This window comes from Etheostoma spectabile, chromosome 11 (genome assembly GCF_008692095.1).
Source record: "Etheostoma spectabile isolate EspeVRDwgs_2016 chromosome 11, UIUC_Espe_1.0, whole genome shotgun sequence".
In the NCBI taxonomy this organism is placed as follows: domain Eukaryota; kingdom Metazoa; phylum Chordata; class Actinopteri; order Perciformes; family Percidae; genus Etheostoma; species Etheostoma spectabile.
In genome coordinates, this window is record NC_045743.1 from 1,899,306 (window position 1) to 1,923,343 (window position 24,038).

The window sequence follows — 24,038 nt, forward strand, 5'->3', positions numbered from 1 at the left end:
TTGTAGTGTTTTCTGACAGATCTTTCCCACTTTGTATTTTTGTCCTTTTTTTTTTTCTAATGATTTCAAAATATAGAAAAATATTTCCGATAACATTCATCATTACATTATTTTTCACATGATTTCCATTCTGTCCTGTTGGTTATTTCACACACATCTGCATTTTTAACCCATTACTTTTTCTTTTCTTTTTTTTTACATTATTTACACATCAGTCCACATCCTCTTTCAGCCTCACTCGGGGGACGACACTTGAGCATGATTTTGCATAGATCACAGGGGAGAAATCAGTTGGGGGTAAAGTCGAAGCTTTTCAAAGGAAAAGTGAAGATTCTGTACATCCCATGATAAGCACTGCAAGTCAAACGTGTACACATCCTGTATGTTGAGAAATCAGCTGTGACAACAAATTCTAACCGGCAACTGATTCTCTTTAGATGAACTGTATATGTTCCCAAAGCTAAATGGCCAAAAACAGTTTGATCTTATAGTCATACAGTTAAAACCACTTTCAGAAATATTCTAACTGTTCGTACATTTGCGAGTGAAAAATTTTGCAACGTTAGAACTGTCAACAGCCAATCATAACCCTAACCCTGAAACAAAGGTGCATGCTGTAATTCCAATTCAAATGAAAAAGTCAGTCGCATGCTGTGAAATGAATCAATTCAACATCTTGGGAATTTGAAAGATCTGAAAGATGCTATTTTTATCTCACTGATGGATCACTTGTAGTGTAAGTACATCTGCCTGAAACACAGAACACAGCAGAAAAAAAAAAAACACTAAATATATAACAAAACATTTTCTGAAGCTTAGCTTTGGGTTTACCACTCACCACCATGTGTCAGTTAACAATCATAATTCAATAATACGTTGGAGTCTGAGCAGAGCTGAGGTGCGACACGGAAGCAGCAACCACCCCAGCTGAGACGTCGGTCTATCGAGCCAACACACAAACCAAAGACATTTACTATTAAACTGTTTCGGAGGGTTTAAATTAATTTGGGTTTGTTGTTCTGCACTGGCTTTAGCATCCAGCTGCTGTAGTTGCTGCATATTTAAAACCTCTTTCCCAAATGTAACATTCAAAGTATTGGTGTGTTTTGGACAGGCTGTCCCTGTGTCCATGATGCCTACTAGTGCCTGAACAGTTGGAGGGCTCACTTTCCTACCGGCAGAGGAAGCCATTAGCTGGCTGCCATTCTTGTGGAGTGTGAAAAACGACTTCCATAAAACAATGTGATCCATCACTGCAAGTGACCACACAGCGTCAATTATATTTGCCAAACTCCCTGTTTTTTTTTTGTTACACTGTGTGCGAGTTCTGTTTCTACAAATCAGCGCTGCGTTAAATAAAGCTCTGCTCACAGTCTGTCATCGGACTTCTCCAAATAGGAGTTAAAGTCCCGGTAGGAAATAATTCCTTTTATAAAAACGACAAACTTTGCCACGTCTGTGTCTGTGTTCTTAAAAATTAAATACAAGTACATACTGTATGTAAAAAGAAAACAGTAAGTAAGGAAAAAAATATGACTGCAGTATGTGTAGATACATGGGCTAAAATCCCAAATCAGAAAGAATTCCGTCCCATAGGACCGATACCAAGTTTTGCATCTCAGGGTTACTGAGTAGCTCCCTTTTTATTTAAATTACAGCTAAGTCCCCAAAAACCCACCTCCCCCTGGCCAATAAGCTTTACCTGGTAAATCTCCTTTTTAAGCAATAATCCTGGTTTATTACAGCTTTGGTCTCGTTTTCACAGGTTTAGCCATCGGTTCTATCGTCTCACAATGTTGCACCGATCAACTTGGGGGGTACAATTTCATCATAATGTTTTCCATCCTTTCCTTGCTTTCAACTTTTGCTGTCATTACCAGAACGGTTTGTAAAAAGTAGTACTAATAACGAGTGTAAAAGTAGACAAACTTGAGGAATGAGACCCTCTGGCCTTTTTATCTGTGCAAGGGAAACAATCTGACCAAGGTGAACAGATGGAAGGACGAATGGCAGAAGGTAAAAATACAGAGCCATCAATCACCATTTTAACTAAGCGAGTGCAAACATTCAGTGTGAAATTTGTTCTTTGCCGCCACCGATGATCTCAGTCGGCGAGATTAGTCACTAACCACTAAAACCTACACCATAAAAGCTTATTCGAGTTCAGCGCTATCGCACAAACCAAAGGAAACTTTCTCAACACTATTTCATTATTATTTAATTATAAAACTTGCCTTAAGTGGCATGCAGAAACTCTTAACTAATGGCATTAAAACAGTGAGGTGTTACGAAATGTGTCTAGAAATTTCATAGAAAAGTGAGTTACAGCAGTAATGAAGTTCTACGTGTACAAACATGACGACCACGGATATGGCTTTGACAAGTTGAGAAGGTCTCAACTTCTCTAGATGAAACGGTTGTCTTCGCAGGATGGCAGGCACTTTTAGCAGCTTCTCTACTGCTAAAAGATGAGAGAGAATGTCTATGTGTAGAAAACCAAACAAATTCACAAAAAGCTGGGTCATAGTTACATGGGTTTTACATCCCAGTCAATGCGTCATTTAAGAGGTCCAAAATTATGGACCTGTGAATTAAAGAACCATCTTATGAAACAAACTCCCAACACATAATTCAAATCTTCAAAAGGTTGCTGAAAAAAAAAAAAAAGAGAGAATTTCGTCTTGGCAAATGCTTTTAACACTGGGCGGCTGCGACTTCATTCAACCTCCGACACAAGAAAATAAATTAAATGCCGACCACAACGCTGGCACTGACTCTGTCACATCCTCACATGCACATTCATACTTGGTACCTAACAATGAAATGAGTGTTAGTGTTACAAAAACAAATAGCAGCATGTTAAGCTCCAAGATGAACAGTTGTATGTTGGCCTGTCTCATCCAAAGGAGACAACTGAAGCGAACTTAAAATGGAAAAGCTGAAATTGAGATCGCTTCATTTTTTGCATACAAACAAAGAAATGAAGAAAAGTGAGTGACTGCCTCACAAGGACCTTTTTCAAACGTCAGTTCAAAATAAATGGAAATCATGCCAACACTCCCTCAAAAAATTCTTCCCTTCTCACTTGTTTTTGGCAGATTTTCTCAGGTCTTTTAAAAAGACTGAATGACAGACAAAAGGTATGAATTGTAAAGCAGTGCTGCCTTTCAATCCCGCAGCCTCCTTTATGGCAACAGGTGAATGGCTTACTAATGGCCTGACGAGTTGGAGTCATTTGTTAAAATAAAACCTCGCTTACACGACAACAGACACACCTGCTCCCACATGTTGCTGATATGTCTAGAAAATGGTGCAAATGCAAAAGACAAACATGTTTAAAACAAAATATAATAGAAATGGTATTCATTACCCAAAGTTTTCCAGTACATTTTGTGTTGGCCGTGCTGATTCACAGGAGACAGTGGCACTGTCCCTCGCCTGTGTTCCAGTTCTCATCTCTCTGTGAGCTTTCTCTATTGGCCAGTCCTTGATAGAGGACCAAAGCAAAGACAAGCTTGTCTTACAGACATGGCCAAAGCTGATGGAATCATTTTTTTAGGCGATTGACGAGTCTACACTTTCAATGTTTTCCTGTCAAACTATTTATTTTTGGTTCTTCTACTCTGTGCCGCCTGAAAGCACCCTTTCAACCTAAAACATAAGAGACTAGCACCAATATGTGCACCTATTTCTTTTATCTGTGGCTTTACTGTGTCACATTATACCATGGCATGGTATGTGTATGTACAAGCTCCTAAATCTCAAGCATTTACTGAGATTTTACGAGTATAGAATGTAAATATAATACATGATATGCACAATATCATAAGTTTACAGATTAGGAAAAATGTTTCCAGTCATATAGGTATCCTATAACAATTTGGTACAAAAATGTCACTCTATCCATCTTGCCTTTTGTCAGTGTTATTTTAGACGACTCACTTTGGCGACAGAAAAGTCTCAGTGCTTTAGTCTGTCCTCTGGTGGTGGGAGAATCATAGAACAGTTTTTTTTGACAGCCTAATCAAAATGAAATAGAGGCTAAGAGCTAGATTTGAGGAGTTTGCAGTCTATTCCTCTGCCTCTGGGCTGTGAGGGAAAGGCAGAGTGACGGCGTGCTCTTGAGCCAGGGCAGCCAGCTCCTTGAGGAACTCACAGAAGATAACGGCACAGTAGACGGCGTTCTTAACTCGCAGAGCCTCAGCTTGCTTCTCCAGGCCAGAAGTCCCTCCGCCACCCTTGAACAAAGCGCTGTGCAGTGATTGGCTTCCGTCCCGGACGTGTGCGAGGGCCAGCTGAGCGGCGTGCCGAGCTCTGGTCGGGCTGTTGGTGTGACGAAGGATCAGGTCTCCGAGAGATGGCTTACGACTCTTCACTGGAACAAGAGAACGTTAGGTTTACAAGTCAGCACAGCACTAATAAGGATATAGGGCTGGAAATTATTCCACTTGCTAGTTTTTTTTATTGAGCGCTTTCAAAGACGACTGTAAGCACTGTTTAAAAAAAAAAAAAAAAAACCTATCCGTATGAACATGCATTTTTTCCTTCAATTTAAGATTAAGTTATTAATAGTCATTATTGTGATCTCACTCTTTTCAAAAACGAAAAATTAATTGAATGAAAAGCGCTCACTTGTTTAGAGAAAAGACTGTAAATTAATTGAGAAATAACTTGTTACATAGATTTCTGTGTGGAAATAAATATCTATAAATATATCTCACATTTTGAGTGCTTGGTAATTAACAATCACATGCAAAGAAGTTTCTTACAAACTGAGGAAACTGATTCTGTTCCACTGTAACAGCCAGATAGGGAAGGCATAAAAAGGTGAAACTTGAACTTGATGTAAGCCGTCCTAGTCTGCCTGATTAGATACCAGAGACAAACGACACAAAGACACAGTATGTGTAAATCCCTCCTGTATCCACGCTCACCTAATGAGTCAGAGCGCCGCAGGGTAGGAACTGCTGCAGGAGAGTCGGCCCAGTCCAACTTGCCTCGGGCCACCAGGTACTGTTGGGCTTTCTTCAGCATGGCAGGGAAGTCCTCATGAGAGGCAGCAAACGCCTCGATGCGGTTCTTCACAGAACCTAGAACCTGATGTGAGTCGGCGAAAAAGGTTTTTTGATTGATTTTCCAAAAGGCAGCTGGCTTTTGTTCGTTGATTAGTTAGTCAATTTTATTTAAGACGGATCCATGTATCCCAACTTAAGTGCTATTTTTTGTCCAATTCAGTATTAGTCATCCGTTTACAGCATATTAGAATACGGCAAGAAACGGAATATGAAAAAGAAACCGTGCAAATGCATTGTGGGCCTGATCCTATTGGAACAGAAGCTAACAGAAGTGAGGTGGGCTGGAAATGGACAACTATGCCTACAAACAATAGACTAAAAGCCGTCATCTCTTCAAGTAGAAATACAGAAACTATTAGGTTTAATAGACAGCATGAAGAGCATCCTTGGGTCAATACTGCATGTCACAGGTGTGGCATGGTGCAGTGTACCTGGATCAGTGACTTGATGCTCGGCTGGAAGACCATGTTGGTGTTGAGCAGGAAGGAGCGTAGGAGGGGCTGAGGATAGCAGGCCAGCTGGGCCACGATGCCTGTGAGCAGGATGTTGACGTACAGCGAGTTTTGGAGCATGTTCTCCAGCTTGGCAAACAGAACCACCATGAACGGACCTGCACAGAGAAGAATCATTGAGTGGAAAGGTACAACACACAATTTCAGCTCAGCTGCACGCAAAATAAATTAGGGATGAAATAAAAAGGTGTCTTTCACAGCTATTTTAAATAAGCGAGGTGGCGTAGAGGCTGTCAGACTGTGAAAAACAAGAGGCGGCAGGGTGCTCTAACAGCTTGTAGAGGTTAAATGGGGACAATTAAATCTGCCACTGGCGAGAAAAAAAAACTAATCTATTCCCTATGATTTCAGGACTGACTTAATGAAAAACTGTGTCAATGAAGAAACATTATTATAAAAAGAGAAGAACTGTTTAGTCTTGGTGTGTGGGTACTGCTGCTAAAAACTAGTGGCACCACACACCTTAATAGAAGAATTAGTTATGATTCAGTATTTGAACCAACAATGGAGTAAATCAACTATTTTAGTCACTTAATATTTAAAAGTAAAAATTTCACCTTGTAATTGTGTCTTATGTAATTGGTTTAGAATCGTACAATATTATCATTGCAAATGTATCTGTATTGCTTTTATATTGGATCCTGGCCTGTGTACACCTATGCTGCAAGAGAGAGAGAGAGAGAGACCGAACCAAAAATAAAATACCTTGATTACCCATAATTGCACAAAGTCAGGCACAGCTTTAAAATAAAATGGAATATAAAAAAAATACAGCCAACAAGTCATCACACTTTCAACACTGCCGCTCTCCGCAAATAAAAAAAAACCTAAGTCAAAAACACACACACACACAGTCTCACCTGTGTACGGCTGGTAGGCAGGCTGATTTAGTGGTCTGGCAGGACTGCAGAGGCCCACAGCAGGCCCTTCTTCCTTGGTGTCAGCTGTCAGCTTCACCTCCAGGGCCGAGGACAGCTGCTGCTCCTCCTCCTGCCGCTCAGAGGATAGGGACTCCCTGGTGGTTTCCTCCTGCTGGCAGGCTGCTCTGCTGCGCTCCTTCACTCGTTCCTCCAGCTCCCTCAGCTCCTGTGTGAAGGCTTCGATGCTGATGCCCTGACCGCTGGAGTCTCCGGGGAGCGGCGCTTCTCCTGGTGCCTGTTCCAGCAGCTCCTGGATAAGACTCTCTACAGATTGTTGCGTCTGGTTGGCTTCTGGAAGATCTGAGGATGCACTGGGTGGGTTTGAGGTTTCGCTGGTCAGCAATTCTGTGACAGACGTTAGCTGGGTGATGGAGCTTTGAGAGGAAATCTGGTTAGGGCAATCACCCATTTCGCTGTTGCTAAAAATGGACTGCGGGAGAGTGGTGCAGCTTTGGGAGGAGCAAGTGACAAGGGATCCATTTTGATTTGCGTTTTCATCCAAATACTGCTGCTCCCCCAAGTCTCTTTTCACTTTCTTTACCTGCAGTCCTCTGTCCCGATTATCTGAGCACCCGTCCCCCTGCCCAGTCACTCCGTTAAACATGGCCTGGTAGCTAACAGTGATGGCAGAGGTGGGATTGTGTGGTGCTGGGGACGAGGCGGTGTGAGAAGTTGATAAAGGGGCGGCCGAGGACGAGGGGACGAGATGAGGTATTGGCTTTGGCAGGAGCTCCTCTCTCTGCAGGCTGCGTTTCTTGGAGCGTGGTGTGAGGCTGATGCAGTTGTTTTTGCCGATTGTAACGTCCCACTCGCCGCTGTCCCGTTCTGAGCTGCTCCACTCTGCTCGTGCTGCAGCCACAATGGGCGCCCTCTGCTGGCCTGGTGGGGTGTTACTGCTTCCTCCCTGCTGGAAAGAGAAGTGCTCAGGGAACATAGCAATGGAGGGGTTGGAGGTAGGGGGAGGGGGAGGTGGAGGGGCTGTGTTCGGGGAGGGGTTTTCTCCATCATAGGGCGCCGACCAGTTGCGGCAGGCCCAGGAGCAAATCTCAATGCCCCGCCGGGCGTCTTTGAGGTACTCCAGGTAACCCGAATCCCAGTCCAGACACTCAGTGTTAGCCTGCTGCTGGTGCATTGGGCTCTCAGGGGACAGGGGGTGGGAGCTGGAAGGACCCGACTGCAGCGGCTCCATGCTGGTGGGGGTAGAGGGACCCCCTCCTCCTGATCCACCTCCGCTGCTCTGTTGGCGGATGAAGAAGGATAAGCGGGATGGGGTGCTGGGTCTGGGTGCGGCTGGAGACTCTGTGGGGGGACTGTTCAGTGCTGTAAGGTGAAAGAATACAGATGCAAACAGTTAACTTTCTCACACTGTTGGTAAGTTACATTATATAAAAGAGTCACATACAAAGATTACGTGTATGATAGAATCTAGACCTTTTCAAAGTAATTCCATTGCCAGGCAACAGCTTGGCCCCTTGTTAACTTCCTGTCAGTTGATTTCATTCACATACACCGCAACAGGAAATCAACTTGGAGCCATTTAGAATGTTTATGTTTACATCTGTGAAATTATCAGTTACTTATGAACGTTTGTCTTGATTTGATATCACAATAATTATGTGTGGTCCTGCACTGAAATTAACAATTTGTGCTCCTGAATTACTAAATTTGCACCATCCAATAGATGAAAAAAAACAAAAAAAAAAAACATTTTCAGTTGTGTCACAGCCACAGCTAAAAAGGTAGTAGCTCACCTTTTCCCCAGAACGCACCGTCGTCATCAGCAGTGGACCCTGCGTTCAGCCGGCAGCACTCTGGGATCAGCGACAGGAACTTGTCTGCTGACTTTCCGTACAGGTCAGCCTCCCTGATAGCACGACGCTGACTCAGCATTACATGGGTACAGGGCAGTAGATACCTGGCAGCAACACAAACATGCCCCCAACAATTAATAAACTGTCATTTTTTGATACCACATTTTATTTGGCAATATTGGCTTTTCTATCTTGCTGTGACGGTTGGCAGATACAAACTTTAGTTATCATGTTTATAAAGATTCTTAATCATCTGGTGAGAAGATACAAAGAAGTACAACGACACAAGCAAATGTATTAACTGTTTAGTCCTAAAGACAAAAAGGCAAAACTGACCTTGGAAGTTTGCAAAATGCTTGTTAAAATTTTAATATGTGAAGACAGTGTGTTCCCTATCTGGTTTGTAGGCTGAGGAACACTTCATTTTTCAAACTTCTGGAAGGAGGGTACATATCTAAGTGACACAAAGTGAGTGTTTCCTTGCAACTACGTAAAAGGCATTTCACATATTCAAAAGGACCCAGGTAGTACATCTAAAAGCAAAGATGGGGAGGGACAAATACTCTGTGCTGTACACAGAAGACAAAGAATGACTTTCTGACACATACATTAACCTTCAATTAATCTAAATTAGTATGGAGAAAAATAATTACTACTAGAGCCATGTTTTGCATATTAAATGAGCCTATTAAAAATATAACACTCGGGAGGACATGGTGAGATGTGCAGACATACCTGAGAACAAGCTGCAGCATGACGTCCTCACAGTTGAGAGACAGAAGAGTCCTGAAGAGGCTCAACGATACCATACAGAGCTGCAACACACACAAAAGGAAATTAGTTGGAAAACGTGTCCGCAGAAAAAATTTAGACGAATGCTAATTTGCATATGATATGGTCAAAAGTTGGAGTCTTTAAGTCTTATTTTTGCAATTTACCAAAAATTGAGACACTTAACTTTTCTTCTCATTTGTCTGGTATATTTCAGTAAAAAAAGATTTCCTAGGACTGTGTTCAGTGGTACCGTCGTATTTAAATGTTACTGTGTGAGTGATGATGATGATGTGGGTGAACAGAACTACAAAAAAGACTGACGTCAAAAAGCACACTTTTCCTGAAATATTTACTCTGTTTTGTTTCCATTGTTGCTTCCTATGACAAAAAAATAAAATAAAAATGAAATTTAAGAATATTTGCACATTTCACTGTGGATTGTTTTACCAACTACAAACAACGTACAATACAGCATGCATAGATGCTGGAGACTTGATGACATTTGCTCTCCACGTTTGTTCTGAAAAACCAGATACTTCTGTATACTGCCGGAATCACTTTCAATCCATTTTTGTTCTCTGCCCACGCACCGCCCACACAAGTGAGTTCATACAAGGACCTTGAGGCTCTCTCACACACACACACACACCCTTGAATTGCTGCTGATGCGTGTGAGTAATGTGTCCAGGATGGTGTCGTTGTCGTGGCGATGCAGCAGGAAGAAGCGCAGGAAGGTTTTGAGGAGAGAGGTCTCCGACACGCTGCGCAGGAAAAGGTCCAGGTAGGCGGTGCTGGCAATCATCTCATCCACCGACGACTACAAAAACACACACACACGCACATAAAAAATGAAAACAAAAAAAAGGCAGTACAACAACCGTCCTATGAATAAGATGAAGTCCAACATTAAAAAACGGCAATGAGACAATTTCTTTAAATTGTCTTCTTTTTTTGCTTTGACTCACAATCTGACTCATCTGTTGAATGGTCAGCAAACTACCGAGTGAACACAATTGTTCCCCTGCTAATTCACTTCAGATACACAATAAATAACATCTTTCAGTAACTCAAGAGCAGCCATAAACAAGAGGTCAATTTCCATTTGTGTGGTCCACCATATCTTGTTTTACTTACAGGATGAGTTTATCCAAATCACAAAAAAAAACTCACAAACCCTGAATGGTTTCTGGCCATGCATAGTTTATGGTCCACAAAGCCTTCAAAAAAAAAGAACCAGGGAAACTATTTCCTAACATTAAAATAGTTTTAAGGTAAACTGGTGACATGGAGGTCTGTGATAATCCTTTCCTTTCTGGCTGTACCTTATGCAGTGCTGGGCCCATGACGGGTACGAGGAAGCCGTTGTGGAGGTAGTCCAGGAGCTGGGAGCGGACTAGGGGATGAGCAACCTGCACCACAGCATTGCAGAACTCCAGAGAGTTCATAAACAGCACGAGCGACGACACGCCCATCCAGTCCTCCCGCCGCAGGGCATGCCAGTCGTCTCCTCGGACCTCGATCTTTCTCGGCAGAGAGGAGTAGAGACCGCTGAGGCCCGTCGCCAACACCTGAGAAGACACCGAGAGGCTTTAGATAAGACAGCTGTGGGTCAGAAGGTGGTGGAGGTGTCGAACAGCTCTCACGTAAAGATGTGTGAGTATTCCTAAAGCACAATGTTTTTAGTGTGGAGATTTTCACAGAAAACAATAACACCCTAATAACAAACGAGAGCTAAAACAGTAGCTATGTTTCCATCCACACGTTTTTATCCAACTTAAGTGATGTCAAACAAAAAATGACTTATGGAAATAATAGATCATATGGTCTGCACACAAACAATCCTGTTATTTTGTGTCTCTGGTGCTTCCACACGCATACCAACTTGGACAAAAACTATCTATGCTGTTTTGAGTGAGATACAGGTTTCTGAATGTCCTCTGCCTTCAGTCTCCGGGTGAGCTGTTAAAAATCTCCATGGCTTTTTAGCGTCACTAGCCCAGCCAGGGTGGCTAACCGTAGCACATGCTAACACTAACATACTAGGTCGTTCTCGATGGCAAAACACTGCTACAACACACACTAGTTCACCAAAATCTACAAAAGAACTACTTACATGTCCCTGTTCTGAAAATGAGCATAATATAGGCACTTTAAGAACTGAGTTTGATAAGCAAAATGACCTCCCAGTATGTATAGACATGATGGAAAAGTCACAGGTAAAGCCACAAAAGCCCTAAAGGTTTTTGATGGCATTTATGAAACTCTATTTTTGCTTGCTGGACCAGTGGAAACATGATGTAGAAATCTGGACCCGTTATCCCGACTAAGCAAACGCAAACAATTCATTGATCAAGCAATGCGCTGAGATTCCATGGGACAAAAGAGGAGTGGGTTTGTGATGAGCACTGCTTGCGGTACCACACAGTAAGAGGGCTGTTACAGTTGTCACAGAATCTACTGCTACATCCACAAACTTCAAACTAAGTTAATTAGAATGTGTGAGCATGTACAGGCAGAAAATAGTGAGCCTCGAGCAGGAAGGAGCATTGGGTCCTTGATGCCACCTCCACTGGTCCTGCTAGCCTGTAAGTAGGTCAGACTGAAGCTGCTGGAAGGAGGGCGAGCGGAAAATAGCTGAGCTAGCTCTTTGGAAACAAGAGTGAACAGGCAGAGGAAAACAGTACTGACCATAGCATTAAAGTATGGCATACAGCCACACTCCACAACAGCCACAATGCCGTCCTAATGCAGTTTTGAAGCTAAAAGGTTGCTCGGTTGCTGTAATTTTAGACTAGATTTTGGCAGCAAAGACTGGATTCAGAACGATGGGCCTGACGTTAGAATGTGTGCACACAAACCTGCGCCTCACACCGAGTCACTTTCAACATTACATCCAGCAAGTTAGCATTGCATTTTTTAGTACCAAATACACTTTAAAGTGCAATCAGCAAAGAATGGCTCTTTAGTTACACCTGGTGGCAGAAGGTGGAAACTACAACAACACCAGCAGAAACAGCTCCAATCTTCTACATCTCTTTTGATCATTTACAGACCAAACGAAAATGTCAAAACAGACACCAAGTGCTTTTTTATATTTTATCTAAAAGGAGAATTTTACGGATTGTAATAATGATGGTTCATTTAAAAGTAATTCAGAAATACATGGAAAATCATAATCTACAATTTTTTTTTCTTCTTTTTTTACTTAAGTTACTTGCTACACCAACTGCTATGTTTCATTATCAAGTTTCAGTTAAACTCTTTGATTAGCTGTCCTGGTAGTTTAGCCGAAAAAGCAGTGGTTAGAGATTATTGATTAGGTGGCGTTGAGTGAGGTGTTTTTTTTTTTCGTTCAAAATGTCTATAAAAAGCTTTCTAAGATGAGGCAGAGCTGATAGGATGTGGGTAAGGACGAATGATCTGTCAGATGGCAAAGTCATGTCCTTCCCCTTTCCATTATCACACACCATTACACACACACACAAGTATAGGTGTACGGTGTGCACCTCTCCCACAACATCGCTGATGCAACACACACCCCACATTATATGCTGTTCTCAACTATCGCATCATTAAATAGTAGGTCATATTTACAGTCTGTGTATAGAATATGGATGGCACTTTTACTTAAGAGCCAAAAGTAACTATAAATAATCAAACCGAGTTTGATAATATGCATAGTAATGTGAATTACTGTTAAGTCAGTTATGGTAAGAGTGGGGGAAAAAAAGGATTTGACAGGTCATACATTTTCAAATGCTTCACTTTTAAAGAAGCTCAGTAGGATTTTACCTTGTGGATGGGAACTAAAAAAACTTGATAGGGAGGAGGATGTTAATAAACCATCAAACCCAAATGAATGGATCTCTTCCCTACTCTGAGTTATTAACAATTGAACAAGATAATTAATGAATGCCTGAAAATGAGTCAAGACTCTACTTTGCTTGATTTCTTATTTAGTTCAGCTATCAAAAATATGCCAAAATACCAAAAGCAGGTAGAAAATAATGAGGTTGTTCTGGTTTTTAAAACAAATGGACAAAAGCCTTGATCATCAATTTCTGTGACTATGGTATATTGGAATTATTCTTTAACTTTACTTCAAATTCACAAACTGAACATATAACTACAGCATATATAATTAAGTGCCTGGAAATAGTTACAGCCACATTTTTCATAGAGCCCAATACCACCCACAACGTGTCAACAGTCAGACCCACAGCAGCGAAATGAGAAGAAAACATTTATTGTATAAGCAAAACAGAAGATGCCCAGACACAGGTCCAAATGTATCACTTTATGTTTTCTCTTCTCTACTAATACTCCAGTTAAAGTCTAAAAAAAAAAAAAAAAAACTTTCCATAACAACACACTTTAATGAGCACCATCACTCACTGGGCAGAAGTAGGAGTTCTCAGCAATGTAACGCGCCACGGCCTCGTGGCTGGCCGAGGCCGCCATGACCAGCAGCAGTGCGTCTCGGGCCTGCTGTCCGATGGCTCCGTCCCGGTGGATGAACGGCACCAGGAGGGAGAAGATCAGCAGATTGGTGGAGCCCTGCTGAACCGGTGCCGCCCGAAACAACATCTCTAGAACCACAGGCTGCCGGGCCATTGACACACAGATCTGGTGGGGATTCACAGAGTCACAATTATAAAAACAGTATTATTACATGGCTTGGTTGAATGTGACATTGACATTCTGCGGTCTGCTAATTCTTGATTACAGACCATCGCTAACAATAACAGACCGTTTCCATGCATAGAAGAGCGACGCCATGGACGCAGTTCTGACCAATCAGCAGGGCAGCACTCATTTTGACAGTCACATATACGGCTACTACCAGAGCCTTTTGCCAGAAATGTATTCACTGCAAACAGCTGGCTATCAGTAGCTCATAGCTGGAACAAGTGGGGCACAACCTTGCTCTTGGGGAATTACTGGATTTGTGGGTTTTTGTAAATTATAGTGTGTGGTCTAGACCTACTCAATCTGTAAAATGTCTTGAGATAACTGTTGTTATAAATTGATACTACAAATACAACTGAATTGAACCACCAGTCTGATGCCAAGGAGGAGATACTGTGGTGTTGGATGACAGATGGAGGGTTGCATTAAAAAGATAGAGTTTATGTTGCTGTGGGCGCTGGATTACAACCGTAGAGATGGAATGGACTAATTTCTTTAGCGGAATACTTTACTATCGTTTTTAAATCAATAAAATCCTTTTTAAATCAATATTTTGGGTCAAATTATTAATTTATTTGGTAAGTAGCCATGTAATAAGCAGGATAATGTAGAGAGAGGCAGTCTTAATGACCGCCTCGCTCTACATTATCCCCTACCTATAGTATAGTATAGTCCAAAATACAGGACAGGGTATAGCTAAAAAAACTCTCTCCTAATTTTAGAGAAGCTCCCAGTTTCAGCCTTATCAGCCAGGAAAACCATGAAGTTAGGAGGACACCTAACAAGTTATAGTTATTTGGCTGTTCTGTCTGATCGTTCCAAGTTGGACTGAGAGTTGGCGTCAGTCTGCGTGAGTTGGTGTTGGCGGTCGGGAGAATCAGTTTCAGAGTTTGCCTTCTGCTACTTTTCATCTTCATAAGAATTATTTACAAAAGAAGTTGGATCTTTAAGTCTTGAAACTGAGACAGTCAATTTTACATAGTGAATCATTAAAAAGACAACTGTCAAACAGCAAAAAAAAACCCATTTTCTTTCCTTTTGGGTTCTACGTGCATATTGCAGCTAAATTAGCTATATCAACTTCCTTCGAACTTCCCCCTAAAAGTACTCTATTGAAATTGTTGCCATTTGTAGGTCTCAAAAATCTCAGTCTGTTTTCATCTTTAGTTTACATTTTGCAAATATAGCTAGAAGGCCAAAAAAAAAAAAAACTTCTTATGTAGATTGTAGGTCACTATATATACCAATAGAGAAGTATATAGACCGTAGGGGAATCTACCTGATTGAGCAGCAGTACCAGGCTGTTTTCAAGGGCTAACGGACAACCAAGTTCCGGGTCAGCGCAAGCTCCCAGCAGCCTCAGCAGGGGGTGGAGGATGGCCGTGTGCTGCAGCAGAGGCTGCTGGGACTGGCCGATGAGCATCTCAAACAGCTTGAGTAGCGCCCCCTGGCTGTCTGGGTCCAGGCCACGTCGGAGGTGCCACTGAACCAGGCCCGCCAGAATATTCTGGGTGACCACCAGCTCCAGTATGGGGCCCATGGGTGCCATGCCAGTGGCACCCTCTGGGCTCTCAGCAGGCCGCTCCTCTGCCAGCAGACATAACATCTGGTCTGTGTGGTTTCTCACTGCCGTCAGGTCATCACTGGAGGACGAAGGTTCCTGCTGCTCCAACACCCAAGAGACCTGAATAAAAAGGTACAGTGTTTAACTGTAAAGTTTAACTCTTACCATTGCTGCTGTCCTGATACGAGGAGTTAAAGAGTAACATAAGGATGGATGGCCTCATTCCATTTCAGTTCAGTTCAGTTCTTTAAACTAAACCAAAAAAAGATTGTAGGCTATTATATAAAAGTTTGCTTCTAATTTTTACTAAATAATTTAAATGAATTCACTAAGATCTAAATACTTTGACAGATGATATACATTTGATAAAAAGCCATTACTGGCACTGCAACACAGTTGTTTTTTTTAAAGTTCAAATGCAACAAAATTGCATAATTGTTGTGTGGAAAACAAACAACAAATGAGGTTTCGCAACAACAATTTATCAAAGGGACCTATCAGTCAGCATGACTACAGCAATTATGAATTTACAGATCTGCAAACAGCTTGTGCAGACAAAGGATGTGCTTCTTTGTGTTTCTGCAGCTTGAAGTTTGTGGTGAGTGTTGCACAACAAATTTGTGTTTGCAAAAACACACTCGTTCACAAAACACACTTTTTTTGTCATATCCACTTGCATGTTACTGGATTGTCGACACGTATACCTCTATCCTCCCCTTACAAACGAAGAAAACATGAAGGACTGATATTTCAAAAACAAATGTACAGGGCGCTCCACTTTCCTTCCACTACAACACATGCAGGTTAGGTACAGTAGTAGGAATCATTTAGTGACATGAAGGAGCGCTTTAACATCTATTCAGTCACGCGTGCACGCACGTGCACATTCAGTCAGTGATCGGACATTGGCCCGTCACACTGTTCCAGTAGACTAACTGACCACGCCCATTAGCACTGGCACAGCTAACTGAATGTGTGAACATCCACACTTGGTATCTAGACAGATTATCATTCACTAAAACAAAGAAAAAAAAAAGAGTCTTAAAACTCGTACTGGTCTTGTTATGATTTACTGTTAACCAAAAGTCAACATTTACTTTTGCATCTGCACAAAGCAAAACATGCAAAAAAAGATGTCAACCATTGTAAATGACTGATGAGTGTGGGGTATAGCAGATTTAGTTCTGAAATGATTAGTGTTTGATCGTTATTGTACGTTTTAATCAGAAGAGAAGACACATTAAACACAACTAGTCTGTTACCATTTCTTCTTTTTTTAACATACATTTGAATGTTTCATAACAAAACCTATTTTGATCAAACTTGGCTAGACGGGCCAGTGCCGCCCTGGCCTATTACGGACTACGCCCCTGCAGCAAACTAATATCCAGGTTCTAAACAATAAAATGCATAATTTTATCAAACTTCCCAAAAGAGGCGCGTTTGTAGCTCACCTGTCTCCAGTGGTTCTCAAACACCATGAGGCAGGTCTCCGGGTCAGCAGTGCAGGGGCTGGAAGGGGCAGCACCCCGGCCAGACCGACTCCCCGGGGCACGCGGGTTCAACCTGCTCAGCCAACTCATTCTGGGTCCGGCAAGGGGCAGGTCAAAGGTCACAAGAACTTAAATATGAGAGAAGGTGTTCCGGTTTTTAAAAAAAAGGTCAAAGTCTGAAAGCAACAGAAGGCAAAAAGAAATGAAGAGGGGTGAAAAAGGAAAAGATGAGGGGGAGGCAGGAGGAGATGGAGATGGGGAGAAGGGGGAAGGGAAGTGTTTCCAAACAGAGAGGAGGGGAAGGAGGTCTACTGCAAACGCGCTGTCACAGCCAGTCAGTGTACATCTAGGAAAAGGCCGCTGCTGCGTCAGAATCTGTGTGAGCCTGTCCGCCCTGTAGACCCTGTCATCCAGTCTGAAGCCAACACCACTCCATAGCCAGTCAGGACGGCCACTCTGCTCTGTGTAAAACAAACACGAAACATATTAGCATGTACACCTGCGGGCACAAACTATAAGGCATTTTCACAACCTTTTAAACTTTATAAAGTTAAAATATCAAAATGTGTATATAAGGCTACTTGAATATGTTCCAGTATGTCCCTAAAGCGTGATTTCTGGTTGGGTAGAGGCTCCACGCAGAACTTTTGCCTCTCTTTTTAAGAGAATAACAGGGCCTGTGTGTGTGTGTGTGTGTGTGTGTGTGTGTGTGTGTGTGGTAGAGCGAGTGAGAGAGCGATGGTGATTAGGTTTGGAGCGAGTAACAACTCTAGCGTTACAGTGAAAGAAACCAGGTGTCTCCCCTGTGCTTTCTGACGACGGTGGGAAAGCTGTAGCAGGAAACGTTAACCCTTGTTAGTTATAATTCTCGAGGGGTGCACGTTAGGCTCAGCGTAGGGTCCATATCTCCACGTACCTACCTTTGTAGCCACAGCGTAGGCACACTTTAGTTTGATGTAATAGCCTTTTTTATTCATGGTAGTCCCTAGGTATGTTTCAGTGGGTCACACTTAGCAAAATCCAGACTAGTCTGAGCTAGTGCAGTGTTTTACTTTACACTAATGCATGTGTGACGCCCACCACGTCATCAACAGTCTGAAAGTGTTTTATTCATGCCAGCAGTCCCAGTGGGAAACATGAATAAAATAATTTTTGGGGCTAATCCAGTTATTTAAATATCAATTATATATAATACTATATATATTATACTATAATATTACACACACACGTGATCTTGATTAACACACACACACCACACACACACACACACACACACACACACACCACACACACCAACACACACACACACACACACCACACACACACACACACACACACACACACACACACAACACACAACACACACACACACACACCACACACACACACACACACACACAATATAGAGCGAAGAAACACACAGTCTGTATTGCCATAAGGTAGTCCAACTCATTCATTTGCCAAAACAGCAACATGAAATAGTCTCATACAGCCAGAGATATTAAGTGATGTACAAAACACCCATTCATTCAGAAATCACATCATTTATGCTAAAGAGCATCTGTGTTTTTTCTGTGTTTTCCTAAACAAACAGAATGTTGTTACCAGGGAAACCATTTTGTCCTTCTGTGGAAAAACTACATCCAATCCACCTCCAGCTCAACCTGGGAGAAACTGCCTGTCTTGTATTATGCGTGCACATTTCAAGCATTTTCCTTGCATCAAAGTGAACAATAGATTAAATTATAAACTTACAAGATGCATGCTTTCTTTCAATGATTTTTGTTCCGCAACCATATTAAAATTCAGTGTGTTATCAAAAACGCCCACCTAAATCAACGCCTCCGTCCAACCTTTTTTTCAAAAAATAAGGAAGGTTAAATTAAAGTTTCGCACAATTTAAAGGCTTCACTGCTCAACGTGCAGGACACTTTAGAGCAAAACATTCTGCTTTGTTGTATCAACTAAAAAAAGGTTGAGGGTAAAAATGCTGATATCAAGTAAGAAAACATAAAACAGTGCCCAGGTCTGGCAACAGATCTTAGTTGTTTTTATTTGAGAATATGAGATAATTAACATGGTCAGAGCTAAACTGTATGCAAAGTAATATTCTCTGTAACTCTGTTGATAAATCATGTGGTTGAACACTCTGGCATGTCATCGCAGGTGAAAAAAGATAAAAGAGGAAGCAGCCACAGTGAACGGATGAAGAGTTTCAGTTTGGGCTCAGACTGGCTACGACACGTACTTTTTTTATCAGTCAATTCAGCTGTTAAAAACACCTGCAAGGAGCAATGTCTAACGTATGCACATGTCCTCATGCTGCATCTTTGTGCACTGCCAGAGCCTCTCTCTATGTTTTTATACTGGATGTATTTAAGTAACAGGGTTACTGTCAACTCTCTGCAGTAACACAATTGCTTAAATATCATGTGAGCTTGAAACTGGTTTCTTTAACTAGGGAAATGTATGATGGAAATAGGCTGTTAAATGTGTTTTTTGACAGTTTACGGTTGATGAAAAGTGTAGGAATCTCTGGGCACTTTACAATTTGATTCAGTGGCCAACGATAAGCCTTAAACATGCTAATGAAAGTCTCCTTCTCTCACAGTAATCTTCCATGTCAGAGGATCAGTCATGTGTAAAGGTGGAGAATTGGCTTCTTAGAACATGAAACATGAGGTGGTCAGATGTAATATGATAAAGTAGATGAACAGTCTTTATGTGTTTTGCCTCATTAGATCATGTGCACATATATTCTCTTTCAGTCCCTCCGTTTCCGGATTTGTACATTTCTGGAGACAGTAACTTTTAAATAACACATTCAATTTTTTTTTTTTTTAAATAATCAATTATTAACTTATCAGCATCAAATCATTCTAGAGAGAATCACGATGCATCTAATTAATTTTTGCACCCCTACCATTTATCAATAACATTGCTAGAGACGCTACTTCTGCTCTCACATCCTAAAGAGCTCCAAAAGTATTAACTAGAAGTAGTACATTATATTTAGTCATTTATTGTGAGGATTATTTGGAAAGGACTGAACAGATGGATCAACATTGGAGAAGTATATTATAATGCAGTAACCCAAAAAACCCTTTTGGATGTTTTGGTGCCTTTTTTGTTGTTGTTGTTGTTGAATGTGAACAAACATCTGACACCCTTTCCAACATGCCTATTTTATACCTCAAAGATAGATTAGCTTTGGGGAGAGAGAGAAGAGAAATGTGGTTATCAAAGTTAGATTTCTGCTGGAGAAACCGGATTTCCCTGTAATGCATCTAGTCCAAGGTAAATGTCAAAAGCAATGTTTGACCAAATACCTCGATATCGATACTGCAATGATATTGTAGTGTTGACTATTGGTGCTTTCACAAAATAGTTACACTATGAGATTTTTGATAAATAATCATCATAATAAGTAGGTAAAGCAAAATGATAGAACAGTTACAAAAAAAATCTGGTAAATTCAGAAAATGACATCACTTTACTGTAATGCAGCCTTTAAAACCAGGAAAAGACAACACTTATGCCATATTATATCACAATATCCAAAATCTAAGACAATATCTAGTCTCTTATCACAATATCAATATAATATTGATATATTGCCCAGCTCTACAAGCAATAGTTATTAATGGACCTTGATAGTGTATGAATAAAAGATTATTCATAAGAGCCCTCTGGTTGGTCCAGAAAGGTACAATAGGTTCACGGGTTTAATGCAAGCCGTTGGTATAGATAAATAAACTGTAACTGTGTGTTTTTTTGTATTATTAATGACCACATAAAGTGGACTGAAGTCACATGACTTGGTCTTGGGTCGGACACGAGTAGCAGATTTAATGAACAACAAATCAATAATGCGCCATGATTTTTCTTCGTTGAATTTCTAATCCAGCAGCTGTATGAGCAGACCTTAACGTCCATGCTTCTTTAATGATTAACCAGTCCTCAGTGGGTGAGTCAATCCAATCTTTTCTTTAAGTGCACTGAGTGAATCCATTCACAGGCACGGAAATGGAGAGAAACTCAGCCCACAAAAAAGTTGAAACAGAGAGATAGGCGATCTACAGCGAAATGACGGACTGAAAACAAGCTCAGTGGAAATACAGTCTATGATTCAGCATAATTGCAACTGACTTAAATGCACGTCTTCCAACCTGCCTCAGCAAATTCAAAATGTGTTTCATTTCATGTCACATGCACACACAATTATAAAAAAAGCACCCATAAAATGAGTTCAAAGTTCAACTACAGATTCCACTAAAGGGAGGCTGCCATCCAAAAGACAATAGTTTGTCAAAGGTTAGTGATTAAACACGCCATGACACGGCTAGTCTTGACTGGTATATAATCTTTCACCACAATATCTAAAAGCCAAGATATACTCTCTCACATGTTCAGACAGAAGTGGAGAAAAGCTTACTGTGCCTTCTTACGAGGGACAAACTGGCAGCCACACCTGCTTTCTGCAGGAATTTTCAAGGTGTGCAAAGGTTTAGAAACAGGTAGAGCTCCAAGGTGTCCTTCACTTTCATCACATTTCTACTTCTGTCCCTGTCTGTTTTACCTGTTGAACTTCACGGATCACATCTGTGTTTGCAGGGGTAGAGGCAGGCAACGGCGACAGGTATCAGCTGATACAGTGCATGTTTAGTAGTTTAGTTGTTGCAAAGCTGATCTTGAAACCCACCATAAAAAGTGGCTACCTTTGTGCTCCTGTCTAACTGCAAAATAATGTATTTCCTGCAGCCCGTTTACAGATCTACCGTACCAACAAATACTCCTGCTCTGTCACCCCCACCACTCACCAGCATGACAACCGGCTTCTCGGCCTACCTTCAAATATTGTCTCTATAAAAAAAAGTGAAGTATGTAGTCTATAACTTGCTTCTTTTCTGATATGATATCATCCAAACTTATTCTGAGAGACTAGATTGCAGCCTTAAAGTTAACTTATGGCACAACTACAGTCCTGAAACTTTACAAGAATATTGTCATGTGGGTCACTTTTAATGAAAGATGTCAGTGACTTTACCCAAGAGAAGCAGACAAACTTCAAATACATGAGTTATTAATTTTGTCTTCTTAATACTATCCGTACACAAACGTTGCAATGCAGGCCGGCGCTGCAATTAGCAATGACTTTCATTATCAATTAATATGCAGCTTATTTTCTAGATTGATTTCATAATTGTTTGGTCTATACATGTCAGACAATGCCAGAGTCCATACTTTTCAATACTACAGACACATTTCAGTCAATACTATTAATATATTAACATCTAGACCTACACTTGAGTGAATTAATAACTATCATAATATAATCTGTTATATTAACTATCCGATACTTGCCTTTGATTTTCGATTTGATTGAGAACTGATCTACTCAATTTGGAGGTGCGTTTGGATTACAGTTCATTGAAGGATTAGGTGTCTTTGCTCCAGCTCACAAGGAAGATAACTACCAAAGCAAAGTTTCAGGGAAAACAACATCCTATAATTTAATCAGATTGTTCACAGATTGTATCGTGCAAAGTCAGCCATCAATAATCGCAGTGTTTAGGGTCATGTGTTCTCTTCAGTCTGACAATGGGACACCTAGGTTAGCTCTCGGTCATCCACAACATTGCCTTTACACTGATGGGTTAATTAACGTTACCTAAACAGCATTTGGGATTTACACCTGATCCTACAGTCATCATCCTGCGCCAGATCTCACAATAGCCAACCCAAGCGGCTTAGCTCCAGTACGTAGGGTCCGCCGAAAAACAACAATCACTGCCTTTCAATAGCGAGATGATGTAGCAAGCTAGTTGGTGACGTTACTGCAAATATAATTAGCTATCTTAGAAATGTCAACCACGCTATGTGGTCAATTCATCAAGTTTTCACCAAGTGCACTGTCATAGAAGGTAATCAAATAGTTGTTTACCTTTAATATGTGTTGGAGTCTCAACAGTTGTTGCAAGGTCCTGATTTCCACGGATACCTGCTAGCTGGTTGCTAGTGAGTTAGCGCTGGTAGGTTGCTAACGACTAGCTGCTAATGAATTCCACAATGTCAGAGCAGTAAACGGATGACCAGCGAGCAAGTAACCTGGAGACAACTGGCGAGCTAGACCATATTGAGCCGGGAAAGCTAACACATTAACCACTCCTTCTCTCGGGCAGCTGTGCATCCTGTTAGAGACAGATAAACATCCCATTTGATGATTTCACAAACACTCTTCCCTTTCCCGCAGCCATCTTACTTTAACTCCTCCCACACGACTCCTCTGACTCACACCCACAGCGACGCTGCTCCTCTCTGCTCCATCCTGCTGTCTGAAGGGTTCAGAGTGCCAAAATTAAGAAGAAAGCATGGTGACCCAGTTCTATACTTACTGACAAATGTACATTGTGTGGCCTACTAACGGTTCTATTTTGGTCTTTACTAGGCCTACGTGAAAAACTGATTAAAAATGAGAAATCAGTCCTTAAAGCAGCTCATGATGACTAAACATCATTATTGATCCTGGAATAGTAATTTGACTTTCATGGCCTCCAACCATAGCCTATCATCTCATCAGTTTGATTTGCTAGTTGCTAAAATACATTGTGACCTCAGTAGCTGACTTGCTCATCCTGCATTGGAATTTTATAAAGTTTGAGGAGACAGATTTAGAAACAAAACAAAACGTAACGGTCAAAATTGAAGCAACAGAGGCCGAGATACCCTGACTTTAGTCCCCCACTATGGGTCAGTCAACCTTTAAAAAAAGCTGCATCCAATTTTCAACTCAATTGTCTTTTATTAGACCTTCCCTGCCTACTAAATGCTTTAAAATCCAAACCTCACACAGTCAGTTTGTAATTCAAGCTTTGTGCTAAAATGCCCTTTAGAAGGCTGATCCCAATGATTAACACACACAAAAACAGATCAATTTAAAAAAAATTGAGGCATGTATTTCTCTGGAAAGAAGTAAAATATTGCAAACTATTTACTCTTTTTATTAACTCTTAACAGCTAAAACATCAATGAATTGGGACAAAGCTACGGCTAAATGACATTACACCAAAACAGGGCTTTAACACCAGAGAATGGCTCATGTCTTAAACCCACAGTGAGATAACCCTGATGACACATGACATTTCGTTTGTTTTTTCAAACCTTAAAAAATGCTCCCTCTAGAGCAGTGGTTCTTAACCT

General features: G+C 41.2%; 1 protein-coding gene across 1 annotated transcript; it reads right to left on the bottom strand.

The window, feature by feature from the left end:
• Positions 1–1,109: 1,109 nt before the first annotated feature.
• On the bottom strand, positions 1,110–23,142 carry fhip1b (FHF complex subunit HOOK interacting protein 1B). Its single transcript, XM_032529738.1, has 12 exons — positions 22,783–23,142; positions 16,800–17,299; positions 15,061–15,465; positions 13,488–13,718; positions 10,415–10,660; positions 9,742–9,909; positions 9,054–9,133; positions 8,259–8,422; positions 6,448–7,827; positions 5,507–5,685; positions 4,935–5,097; positions 1,110–4,375 (listed from the first exon to the last, which is right to left on the bottom strand). Exons 2-12 carry the CDS (start codon positions 16,926–16,928, stop codon positions 4,071–4,073), a joined length of 3,450 nt encoding a protein of 1,149 aa, XP_032385629.1. The 5' UTR covers positions 16,929–17,299; positions 22,783–23,142; the 3' UTR covers positions 1,110–4,070.
• Positions 23,143–24,038: the final 896 nt, after the last annotated feature.